Genomic DNA, 13,471 nt, shown 5'->3' with positions numbered 1-13,471 from the left:
GGAAGATTTGAGCCATTTTAGGTAAAAGCATCATCTATTTATTTCGTTATTTAAATTTTAAGTCAAGGAAAAACACCTCTTTAAAACTTTCACAAAAAGATGTTTTCAGTTCATTCTTATAAATTAAAGATTGTGTCAAAACATAGTGTTTAAATTAGCAGAAACTCTTATAAGGTGAGGAGTTAAAATACCTTATAATACTTCTAAAATTTGACTACGCGGATCTTATTCAATCTTTTTAAGTCTTAACTAATCTTATCTTAATCTAATCTTATTCTCTAATTATCTTAATCTTATCTTATTCAATCTTAACGAAGATATGCTTCAATTTCATACTTTATTAAGGACACAATGAATTTTATTTTTATTATGGTTCAATGTATTAAAATCATGATCTAATATTATTAACCACATTCTCAGCATGGTGTAATTGTTTTTGTTCTTGCACCAGAAATTAAAAACTAACTAATTAAACTAAGAAAAAATATATAGTCAAAACTACCAGAATATGATAAATTTTACTCTTCCTAGCTCTATAGAAGCGTTAAATAGCGCAGTAATTTTTATCAAAGTGCTTTGGAAGGGATTATGGAAAAATTAAAAAAAAAAGGTATTATTCTGTTACCTGTGTTAAAATTTGGTAAATGTGGTAAAATTTGGTAGCTTTATCACGATACTTTAGATCACGCATAAAAACCATTTATTCGGTTAAATTTGCTTTTCAATTTTGTCTTTTCCAACAAAATATGCGGTAATAAAAATAATAATTATGAAAACCCGAGTTTCCGGCAAAATGTGAGTATATTTTGCTTTTATGGACAGAATTATATATATTTTTTACCTGCTTATGTCATTAACTTTCAATACTGTAATTTTACCCGAATTTTTTTCTCCGTTATGTTTCACAAATGAACAATTTTTTCTGAGAGTGTGCGCTTAATTAAAAAGATGTAGAATGACCATAACTGTTACAATTCATATAAATATTCAAAATACAGTGTTACCTCGGCTCTTGTACTTTTGAAAAGTGGTAGTGAAAGTGAAACAAAGATTTTACTACGTATCTAATCATTACTACTTTCTTATTTTTTAAGTAATGTATATTTATATTCTGCTTGAGCTATAATATTTAAAGTATTTTTTAAAGGAGTTAATTTATAGCAGTATTGCAGTCAATTTCATTTGTAGTAGTAAAATGTCAAATTAATTGAAGGTTTTTTGCAGGAATGTTTAAACATTCATTAAAATTTTATGCTACGTTTAATAATTATACGTATCTTTTAATTTATCATTATATTTCCATTTTTATGTTCTATTTAATAAAGTAATGCTACATGAATTTTGTTAACACTTTAATTTCAAAATTGAAGTTTTTCATAAATCCAAAAAAAATTCTCATCAATGAAGTAATACAAATATTATTAATATTAAAACATTCATCAAAGCATCATCATTTTATTAAAAATTCAATTTAATAAACTTAGTAAATTTAAAAGAAAAAATATAGAAAATTAAGCTCTATATCTTTATGCATGAAAAAAAAAACATAATACATAATCATTTATATCATTTTCAAACTCACTGCATTTGTATCTTGCAGAGATAGAAAGAATTTTATTCTCATCGTAATTCATTCAGATACACTTAAAAGAATTGACTCAAGTAGCTTTAAGATGAATTTTATTTTTAAAAGCCTTTTGTCGGAATGACAATTTAGGTTTTTTGAAAGAAAAATGACTGAACAATGCTTTGAAGCCAGACATGCTCTTCTTACTGATATTTCAACTTTGTGAAACATTGGTCATTCAGTCGTATTTTTAACTTAAGGGGAATGACTTATTACAATTTTCACGACAAACACGAATACAAATGAATATTTTTATGTGAACATCAGTACAGTTCTTAAAAGAAATAAAGGAATGTGAGATTAATTGCTTTATGTCAGAGTAAGAGAGGGAGACTTAAGCTCTAATTATAAAGTGGCGTGCTGTGGGGAATTCGTAAAAATGTTCACGACTCATTGAAATATTCTTAATGGAGAAAAAAAAAAGAGTTTCGTTTATTTCGTTAATAGTTATGAATTAGTTTTGTTTAGATATTTAACTCTTAAAAAGAAAACGAATATGAAAAGAATAATGCTGTTTCAAAGCTACTTAAAACAGCTCGTTTTCCTACGCACGAAGTTGTTTATAGTAATTGAAAGAAATCGGTTTCATTCAAGGAAATTGAAACATTTATGCTTCCTAATTGGTTGTTTATAGTTAGCTGTTTTTAGTTGCTAGGTTGATACAGGAAGCATGAAAAAGACTATAGATTTATTTTTGTGAATATTGAATGAAATAATAAGTTTTTCTTTGAAATGTATTTAGTTTTATCGTGTTACTTTTGATTTTGCTTTTAATCTAGTGTGTATAGTAAATTAAATATTCATAGTTTATATGATATCCAAAACTGATAAAACTTGATATAAAGAGATAGATTTCAATTAAAGTAATTGGAGGACACCTGGTTGTTTAGCTATAGCCTTTTTTCAGATGCTAAGATGTTAAAATCAATAAAAATGAAAGCTAAATGCAATTTTTAGTGAACTTTATATGAAAAAATAAATAATTATTCATTATATTTTATTTTTATGAAGGTACTTTTGAATTTAGTAAGTTTACATAATTATTAGTTTACATAAAGGCTTCGAATTATCAAAGAAAGTATAAAAACTTTTTGAGAAACATTATTCATTCAACTTAAAAAGAAATAATATACTTAAACCCGTTGGATACAAATGTGTATTTTTATAGTAACATCACTATTATATCTTAAACTTAACAAGTGCAATGTTAACTGATTGGTAGGTAAATAAAAAAAGTTAAATTTAGCTCTAATTATCAAGTAACGGAAAATGGAGAATGTTTAAAATAATTATCGCGAATCTTTCTGTTGAAATGTTCTTAATGTAGAAGCTCAGTATAAGTGATTTTTTAATCAATATAAATTATCATTGTTTACATATTTAACTCTGAAGGAGAACTAACATGAAAAGTTAGGGAAGTATAAAACATCTTGAGACTTTTCAAGCACGAGGTTAAGAATAATTGAAAAAAAGTCTGCATTATTTAATGTAATTAAATCATTAATGCTTTCTAAGTGCTCGTTTTCATCTGGCAGTTTTTCAAGTAAAAGCAATAGGTTATTCCAAAAAGCATAATCAAAATTATAAAATTTTGCTTTGTTAAGGTTAAAAGAAAGAAGGAACAATTCCTTTCAATAATTTTGCTCGTATAATATTACTTGTTCTATCCTTTATTTGATGGATAAAATGCATTACGTATGATTTGTTATTTTACTTAGTTTCTTGAAGGTCACAAAAATAAATGATTTTTCTTTCATAAATCCCCTCTCACTTGAACGTAAATGAATGATTTAGCTGCAAATGTTTAAAAATGAAACAGATAATAGGCAAATAAAACAGAATAATAGGTTAGTTATTCTGATTTATTTTTAGGAGGTTATAAATAATTTTAACAAACAAACATTTTGAAATATCAGATTTTAAAATAATTTTAATAAAATTCTACTTATAAAACGACTTGCTTTGGGCTATTTAGAAAAAAAAATTATGCTCTTTTTAATGGTGATGGTTATGAATAATTTAATATACAGTTTTAATGTTAAAATGGTTAATTATATTTTTCACGTTTGATTGTAAAGTTAAAGTCAGGAAGTTAAAATCAAAAATTATTTTTATAAATCGAAATCAAGCGTATATACGCTGCCTGTTAAGGCAGAGGGGTGCGATTGTTCTTGTTTTCCAGTGGCACCATCTATGGCCAAGAACTCAACTACTGCCACACTCATACGTCATGCCTGTTTATAGGACGGATCCATTCATACACCCATTCATTCATCCACAGATCGTAATTTTGACCTGAATTAGAGAACGATCAATCTCTAATTCAGTACCCCCAGAGGTTTTGATTTGTTATGGGAGCATGGAGGACTTTGCGACTCGACAGATTTAACGTGCATAAATCACCATTATTTTGTTTATTTATTAACCATTTGAGGGTTAAAAAATTACTCTTCTACTTGATGACACATTCTTATTGCAATTCGTACAATTGGATTTCGTACAGGAGTTTCTATTCCTTTGAGAAGTTGTAAATTTTTTTATAAGGAATCATGAAATGGTTACGCCAGTTTTTAATTAACTATAACTTTTTATTAATATTTACAGAAATCATAGAAATAAAAAACAAATTCTTTTCAAAACATTAAAAATAAAGAAAGAATTCTGAAAACTATTTCCCTTTTGATACTTATTAAGTTCTTCTCAGGTTTTGTAAGGATCACAAAGCTCATAAGCCTGCTATAGGAAGTCATAGTAACTTTAAGACATTGCTAATTTTAATTAACTTTGATATAATTGTTGCAATTTAAACAATGATGTGTTGTTTCTTATGCTTTAATAAATAAGTTATTGACTCAAAGACAAAAACTGAACTTATTTAATGTAATTAAATTGAAATTATATTGAAGCAATTTAGTTATTTGGGGCTATAGAATTATTAATTAGAATGACATGGTGTTAATATGTTTTTTTTTGTATTTCATTTCATTTGAATTTGCATTCACTGTGTTTCCAATCAGTGCTTAGAGTTTCCGGGTTAACACTAAGAACAGCAGTTAGCACATATCTATCATCCAACGGCCAAAAACGTATGGCATTAATAACTGATTATATGAATAAGGAATTTTAATTTTAACTAGTTTTAGACCACTCGGGGGGTCAATAAAAATTAATTATGTTTACTGATACACTGGTTCAACTGTAACGTTCTACTAGTGATGATATAAAATTTACAATACTGTAAAATGTCCAATAATCATATAAAATTTACAATACTGTAAGTATACTGCGTGAGAAAAACAATTTTATTACTTCCCTCCCATTTTATTCCTATAATTTTAAAATTATTTTTATTGCAATATTTGTATTTGTAGATTTATACAGGGTTGATTAAACAATGCTTATTAGATCATGATCTTATGAGTGTTAAAATCGCATTAATTTTGTACTGAAATTCTTTCCAGTTAGTATACACAATTTTCTATTTTTAAATTGATAATAATATATTTTTCTGTTATTCTCTGCAGTTAAATGGAAACCTACTTAGAATTAGCATATTTTCTTTCTTATTAAGGACATTTATTTCTGCACTTTATGAACACAAGTAACTTATATACTACTTAAAAAAAATATATATATATCTAAACACGGAATATATTTGTACTGAATACAAATGCAGAAAAATAGTTTTTTTTCCTATTTACAAAAAACCTCTCTTAGAATTATGCACACCAGATTACACCTGACTAGGTGAAAATTTTTCGTTTAATGTTTAAAAAACATCTGAAATATTCGATCATTCCATATTTTAATTAAAATTTTCAACATGACTTCCCTTATGAAGTAATTGTCATACACGTTAACACTTTTTCACGTCTCAGCAATGAATTAATTTTAAATTACACTAAACTGCATATAAATTTTATTGAATTTGATATATTTATCAAAAGTACATTAATGTGTGTAAAAAAATTTAATTAGAAGAGTTAAATTATTCAAGAGTAAAATTATTATGATTTTAGAAGACACTTTTGATCAATTTTTAAAAATACAGTAGAGTCCCGATTATCCGAGTTAATGTGGACCACGACTAACTCGGATAACTGAAAAACTCGGTTAAAACGAAGAGTATAAAAAAAGAAAGAAAAGGAGTTGGTATAAATGTAATATACTTAGGAAATATAAAATTTATACGAGTATACCACATGTAATTCCTATTATTATTAAAAAGCTTACTTGAAAAAAATTAAAAAGTATACTTTGCGAGAATTAAAGAGTTTTTACTTAAAAAAAAGTCCTTAATCGTTTTTTGTTTTACATAACTTTGGTGCTTTTCTGCAGCAATGTTTCGCCATTTTTTAGGGATAACAGGAAGGCTGGTGTCGCCTCTTTTCGTTGTTCTATGTACTCAGTAACATTTTCGACAGCTTTAAGTTCATCTGTGTGAGAGATTTTTATATGTTGATTTTTATCGTCACTGTCTTCATCATCTTCGCTAGGTTCATTTTCATTATTGACGATATTAACGATCACTTCATGGGATCAAGTTGTTAGATTTTGTTTTCCCGAGTGTTTGGAAGATAAAATTCAGATTTATTTTTCGGCGGTATTTTTAAAAATAAAAAATGAACTAGAGCAAAAAAATCCTTAAAATATTTGATAGCTCGGTTAAAGCGGAAACTCGGATAACCGGGGCTCGGATTATCGGGACTCTACTGTATATATATAATAATTCCTATTTAGTACTTATTAACTCATAATCAAGACAAATAATGCTTTTGTCTTGGTTAAATCTTGAGCACTGAAGAAAAGAAAAAAATAAAAAAATAAAAAATTTGAAAAAAGCTATCCGAAACACATTATTTAATAAAAATTAAATATTTTCTATTCTACAATTAACTCATCCGAATGCTAAAGTAAATTTATTCAAACTCTTTCTAACGAATTTCTTTTCATAAATGCAGCAAAAAATCTTTTATCACACGATAATTAAATATGAATAGAAAAGAAGGTTAAATGTTGTTTTATAACTTCCATTCGATTCTGTCATTATTTTATAGATTTCTTTAAAACTAATTTTTAGTGTATACATTTAATTTCCATTGAGGATTTAAAATACGATGTGAATAAATATTTGCTATTTTTTTTCTTCTTTTCATTTTCTTCATGGAAAAGCATATTTTAAAAAGATGTAAATTTGAAAGTTTAATTCAAAAATTTTCGAGTAGCTTCTGTTTTGTTTTAAAGTGAATAACTTGATTTAAATAACTATAAAAAATAATTCTCAATTGTGTCTATTTAAAATAATTTCGATCTGTAAGTTGTATGTACTTTTTTAATGATAAATAAGTCTAAAATATTCCACGCTGAGAGTCAACGAATCTCATATTTTATTTGTTTTTCTATAGCTAAAAAATCTTGTATAAATTTGATTTAAATTGATATGCAAGAGGCATTTTTTGATGTATTTGAATTTCTTGAACTATTGAATCTGCGAGAAATAAAATTAAATATTTTGTGAAAATAAAAGTCAATTTTTTCTTTCTTAAAATAAAAGTTATTTTTTTAAATATCTTCCATTTTGTTTCATGACATTTTGCACTCTTTCTGGTAACTTTATGATCTAGATTTCATAGAACTTAAGATCCTTATCAGGGAAAAAAACCTATCGAGTGCAGTCACCATTTACACTTAAAAATTTTACCACTTATTTTTTTTTAAAATTTTGATATAAATGAAAATCAGACTGTGCAAGGTAGGTAGTGTATTGGTGATGCGACGCCACTTTCCACCTCTGCTCCAATAATTTTGCAAATTGTGAGAGACCTCATTGTGTGAGACTACTTTGTATAAGACCTCGCATCGAGTGTCAAGGCACGATTCCTTTGCAATTTACAATCCCCTATAAAGCCTGACCCTCACCCATTAAATTGATATTAGTTTCAAATTTTAAAAACTTCTTTCAATAGCTTAAAATTTCAGCAAAAAAGGTACCTAAAATCATAATTTGGCGGAGTACTGTAGTGATAAGGACCTGAAGATACCAAAAACTCATCGAGAACATCGAGCCTATTTGACCAATGCCAATTAAAGTTCATTTTTCGCGTATAGAAAAAATTTCTTTTGTTCAAAAAGAAAAAAAGATACTATTTGCCCAATGTTTTATTTTTCTCTCCATAAATGTATTCATTTAAAGCTTGAGTGAAATTTTAAGAAACTGAGAGAGTGCTTTTAGTTGCTAGTTAAAACTGAATTTTTTTTTTCTACATGGGTCAACTGTGATGACAGCATTTTTTCCATATGCTTATTTCAATGAAATATTTTGTTAATCAACATTTTTGGAATATTTTTTTACAAAAAAAAAAATGGCCTAAGATAATAGAAATTGAGCACTTTCCACTCTTGTGAAACGTGTGTCTATTATATGATTCACAATTTCTGGTAGTTCTCTTTTATCTCTGAAAGATTGTTTAGATGATATCCATCATCTTAGCTTATTTTTGCTTACACTTGCAACTAGTTACTGGTATTTTACATAGCAAATGACAGTTTTATTGTAAAATAAAATTTATTTCCTTTTATTAACTTTTATACTTGGTGCTTGAATTTAAATTATTTCATGTGATAAATTAACTCTAAGAAAAGTATTAAAATGGTATTTAGCTTCTGATATGTATCGAATTTGGTTTGACGCATCCGGTTCTTTTGGTCATTTTCCATGCATTCAATTTGTTATATGGTAAAGAAAATGTAAACGTTGTTTGTTTCTAAATAATTGAAATTTTATAGTTCCACGTTTTGTATGTTGAACACCCAAGAAAATATAAAATATATTTCTACTATCACATTTCTTTGCGATTGAGAATGATACAAAATAATTTTCATTGTGAAGAAATTCATATTATTACAGTAGATATTTTAAAATATGTTGCCAAGTTATCTTCCTCAGCCAGTAACAGCTTATGCAATATTCGCACGACAAACATAACAAATTCTAAAGGCTTTAAATAGTGTGTAGAGCCACCGGTGACCCTTTGGTTTGGTGAAAAGTCTCGTTCAGTTTCGCTTAAATTCCGTATATGATTATTGTGATATTCATGACTGTCTTTGCTCTTCTCTGACTGTTATTCTTAATTTTCGCCACAAAATTTGGGTTTTGACAAGTCCATGAAGTAATAGGATATGCTGAACTTATTGCTTGTTAGAGATACAAAATCAATAAACTTTATATGTCAATAAAGTCATGCTGTTAACGAATTTAAGTTTTGTCAAATTTTTAATTTTCCCTAGAGCTCTTCCGAAAGTAAATATTTTCAAAACTTTTCTAAACAAATTTTGAGAAACCTAGGAGTATATGTTGGGTTATATTAAAATCGATTCCCAGAATTTTGACCTCCTTGCTTACGTTTGTGATTTTAAGCGTTTTGCAGAAGCGGAAATTTCAGAACTGTCTCGACCTCACATAAACACTTATCCCAGATATGATTTATACCTCGCGGATAAGAAGCGGCATAAAACTGAGACAACGCGAAATAGTTGAATGGCTCCATATTGCTTAAGGCAAAACTGAAATGCTTCGCTCAGGCTGTTTGAAACTTGTGATATTTAACAAGTTGCGTTCGAAAATGTTTATATTTAGAAATAAATTTAAATGGAAGATGGGTAGGAGTGCCATACTGTTTATTTAGGAGTTTTGAAAAAGAAATGCAAAACGAATTGCATTTAAGAGAATAACCATTTTATGAATTTGTGAGATTAAGAAAATACTTTAGATTTCAGTGTGTCAATATGTTTAGTTTTCCAAAAAGAAATAATTGTTTTGTATGATGTAGAAATTTTATTAGTACTTCTTTGTCTTGGGGACCGTAAAAATACTATAGAAGTATTATAGCCGCCACTGATGAGAGTTGATTGCTGTAATAAGTACTACTGGTATTCTGAGAATAAATACTGAGTAAACTAATTTTTTTCTGTGGTACTCAAAATGGTTCTTTTTGGGATCCATAGTGAGTAGTGCTTAAACATTCACATGCAGTACACACGCATGATAGTATTGCTTTGCTTAATGTATTTATTAAATTTATACCTTTCAAATTCTTTTATTTGTTTTCTTTGTGCGGTCCGCAAATAAAAGTTTTGCTACTTATTTGTTTCGTTTAGGACAGGAGGGGGGGGGCTGTACGAAGATTTCTAAACTCTTATTGAAGAGACTGATGTTCAATTAACTTTGATAATAGTTACTCTTGGTATTGAAGTCATAGGAGCTTTTGTAAAGGGTATCTAATATATCAATAAAGGTACACTACACTGGTGTTCAAAATTAAGAAAAAAATATGTTTCGTTGAGTATCTCTTGAACCACTTGACTGATTTTAATAAAATTTGGTTTGAATATTGGTCAATATAATGCAAAATAATTACTATTCAACAGTTATACCATACCCTCGTGATCGTTCGCAACTACCATTAGAGTCGGATAAGGTCAAAGAGTGGTTAGAGATTTGAACAAAAAGAGTTTTAATAGGGAGTATAGTCCTCCGTACGTATTACACAGTGATTTCATACTAGAAATGAGGCAGTTGATGCAGATTTTTCCACTCGTTCAGTATCGCTGCTTTCAGAAAATGGATGGTTGTCGGTGGTTACATGTTACAATTGCTCTCCCCAAAGGATCCCAGACATACTATGGAGTTGAAGTCTGGAGATCTCGCTGAAATCAAGACCCACTTTAAGCCTGGAAGGGCAAACACAGAGCTCTGAAACCTCACTCCTATCACAGTACCTTTTTCAATTACATCGAGTGGTGCACCGGAATCCAGCAATATATGCCTGCCAGACTAGTAAACCTCGGCAGCCATAATAGAGGACTTCTTGGACATTAGGGGAAATGTAGCGGTTCCCTGGTTCGTTCTTTAAGAAAGTACGCAGGGGTTCAGTGGTCAGGCTAAAGCAAGACTCAACAGTGAAGAGAATATTCTATCCCTTCAGTAAGCAAAATTCAGCTACTACTTTAATTGCTATTTTGTTCATTTATCTACTGAACTTAGTAACACTCCGCTTCAAAATCGTTTCGACTATCTTAAGGAAACACCAGATATTTTTCAATGTTAACCATAATTTCACGTTATCCAAGTACTACGCGTGGTATGACCTTTCTAGAATTTCGTGCCAGATATCAAAATAACTTTTTCTACTTCTGATTATTCCTTACGTCACCAAAGTTATCTCTATAGTTAATGCCTTTTTTATGACCAAATAGCAATTGGTGAGTTGACATTTTATATTAAAATAAACAATGCTACTAATAACTTACGGCTGTTTATTTTTTGTACATATTAATACAAAGTGAACTTACCAACAACATTGAGTCGTATACTGAGACTCATTTTGGGCTCTGTGCTCACTTGGCACTCATAAACACCCGCGTCTCTTTTTTGGGTGTATTTAATTTCCAACGTCCAAATTTCTGAGTTATCCAAATGGATTGAAGTAAATCTTTGGTCACTTGTGTATGTATATTTCCCAACAGTGAGAATGTGGAGGTCTCGCTGCCGTACCCATGATACCTGAAAGAAAAAAAATTACACTTTAGTTTTCTTTTTCATTTTTTTCTTAATTAGTTCATTTAAATACAGTTGAGCTTTCATTCGGTTAGTTAAAGTTTCATTACATGCAATGTTAGAATCAAGAAAGTTCTCTAGTGTATATTGATGTAAAATGTATTTTCTAAAAGTAGAAAATACAAGCACAATATAGAAGGAGAAGTAGAAAATGCATGTTTTTTTTCATTTAAAAAAACTTTCATCGATTTTCAACGATTATTCATCTGTTCTTAAAACTGTTCCACCGGCGTGATGTGGTGGTCTTTCTTTATCAATTCTGAAACAAGCTTTCTGGTTTTAAACCACGCATTGTTCAAAGCCAGTCATTTATTTTTACTGTATTTTCTACCATAACTTAATATCATACCATACCATAACTATACCATAACATATAACTACCAAAAACTTAATCGCATCATACGTTGTTGAAATAAATTAAATGTATTTTCATTTTAAAATAATGTAATTTTTTTAAATACACTCTTTTTTCTTTCTCCCACTTTCTCGATTAAAAAATTATTTATTAAGAAGTTATCCATTACTTATCCATTAAATTATCCAAACTGTTTTCTCTCTAGATGAGAGGTAATTGACTTGAACTAAATGAATGTGTCTTTCTGACATTACTATTGTTATTTTTATTTCAATTTTCATTTTTATTTCTAGCTGGATTTTGCTTAAAAAGGCTAATTATATACAACTGAGCTCCAAATTTAGTTTTATACGTATCTGGTAAATTGGTTAAATAACTATTTTATCAAAAACCAACTTTTTTCATATGCTAGAATTAAACAATAATCAACATTCATTCTTAATTAAACGGTATGTAAATTTTATGGAAGTGTCCTTCAATAGTTGAGAGTTCCTTAATTTTTCTTTCGAAATTAACAATTTTACATTGGATTTCTCTTTAGTATTGTCTCCAGGTGGATACTTTTGTAATTTTTGGAAGAAAACTAGACGAAAGCACAATACAGCTATATACTTTTTTTTGCTGAAAGGAAAATATGCATGTTTCCTTCCAGTGCTTTGAATATTTTGCTTATTGCATTGCCAAAATCATTTCGATTTTACTAAGCATTATTTAGATATGAAACTCCATACAAACATCATACTATGCTACCTCACTGTAAGTTGTATAACCACAAGAAAGTAAAAATGATCTTTGAAATATTTATTTAGGTTTCCTTTGGTATTCCAAGACCCTACTTGAAATTTAGAGCTGTAAAATAATATCCCCCCCGAAAGAAAAGAAAGAATTTTCCCTTTTTGTCGCATTAGTCACACTGGAGGTAAAGTTTACGACAATGGGATCATTTGTTTTAATTGATAATAAAATAGTATTCATATTATTTAATCTTTTATAACTTAATGTTTCCATTTTAACGCAGCAAACACTAGAAGTTTTGCATAAAATTTGCATTGACGGATCAATCACCCATAATTTTTATTCATATTCTCAATGATAAGCATTGGTCAATGAACCGATGATACGAAACTGCAACGCTAGCTCGAAGACAAAGCTACATCCACAAATGATTCTCAATCCGTACCCTATGCGATCCCATTATGTCCAAACAAAGACCAGGATTGTAGAAACCTAACGAACCTTTACTTCAGGGTAGAAGGGACAACTACCGTTTAGGCTTAAGTTCTCATGACCCATTAATTCTAAGAAACGGAAAGAAAGAAATGGATGAAAAAAAAGGAGATAGAAAGGCAACGGAGATTTTACGCCAAACCTCGTTCTTTTTTGAATCCTTGCGGAGACCCCTTTTATCCATCATGCTCAGTTTGGCACATTTTGGAACACAAAAGAGTGCCCTATAGTTCGGATACAATAGGATCAGCGTTGAAAGAAACAAAGAGCGGTGAGGAGTCATAATCATGCGAAGTCGGAGTACCAAAAAATGGTTCAACTTGGGATGTAAGGATCTTCTCCCTAGAGTAAGGGCTTCGTGATGCATAAGAAGATGCCAAATGGAGCGAAGTAGTTTTGTTTTTTGATCTCCCTTTGCTTTTGTGAGTTTTTCTTCAGCAGATGGTAAAATATCTTGGCTAAGAGTGCTCTCTAAAAGGAATTTAGAAGAATTATGAGCTCAGGAAGTACAGAAAAAAAAGTTTTAATTTCCCGAGAAATAAATGCAGAAGGCTTTTATAAATAGTTTACTTTTCTATTTCAAGTAAGCGACTTTTTCTCGATGTTATGTTTTATTCATCTAGGAATACATTTGTGATGTTTAAAA

General features: G+C 29.0%; 1 protein-coding gene across 2 annotated transcripts in view; it reads right to left on the bottom strand.

The window, feature by feature from the left end:
- LOC107452561 (uncharacterized) overlaps nt 1-13,471 on the bottom strand; it is a 314,006-nt gene that overhangs the window by 28,433 nt on the left and 272,102 nt on the right. For both annotated transcript variants that reach the window (XM_016069065.5, XM_016069073.5), the window contains one exon: nt 10,979-11,189. In XM_016069065.5, coding sequence (XP_015924551.1) covers nt 10,979-11,189 — 211 coding nt within the window. The remainder of the gene's footprint in view (nt 1-10,978; nt 11,190-13,471) is intronic.

The sequence above is a fragment of the Parasteatoda tepidariorum genome, chromosome 6 (assembly GCF_982258835.1).
Source record: "Parasteatoda tepidariorum strain Cologne lab strain chromosome 6, Ptep-v5.0, whole genome shotgun sequence".
Taxonomy (NCBI): domain Eukaryota; kingdom Metazoa; phylum Arthropoda; class Arachnida; order Araneae; family Theridiidae; genus Parasteatoda; species Parasteatoda tepidariorum.
The sequence above is the reverse complement of the archived record's forward strand: the minus strand, read 5'-3'. Positions and strand labels throughout refer to the sequence as shown.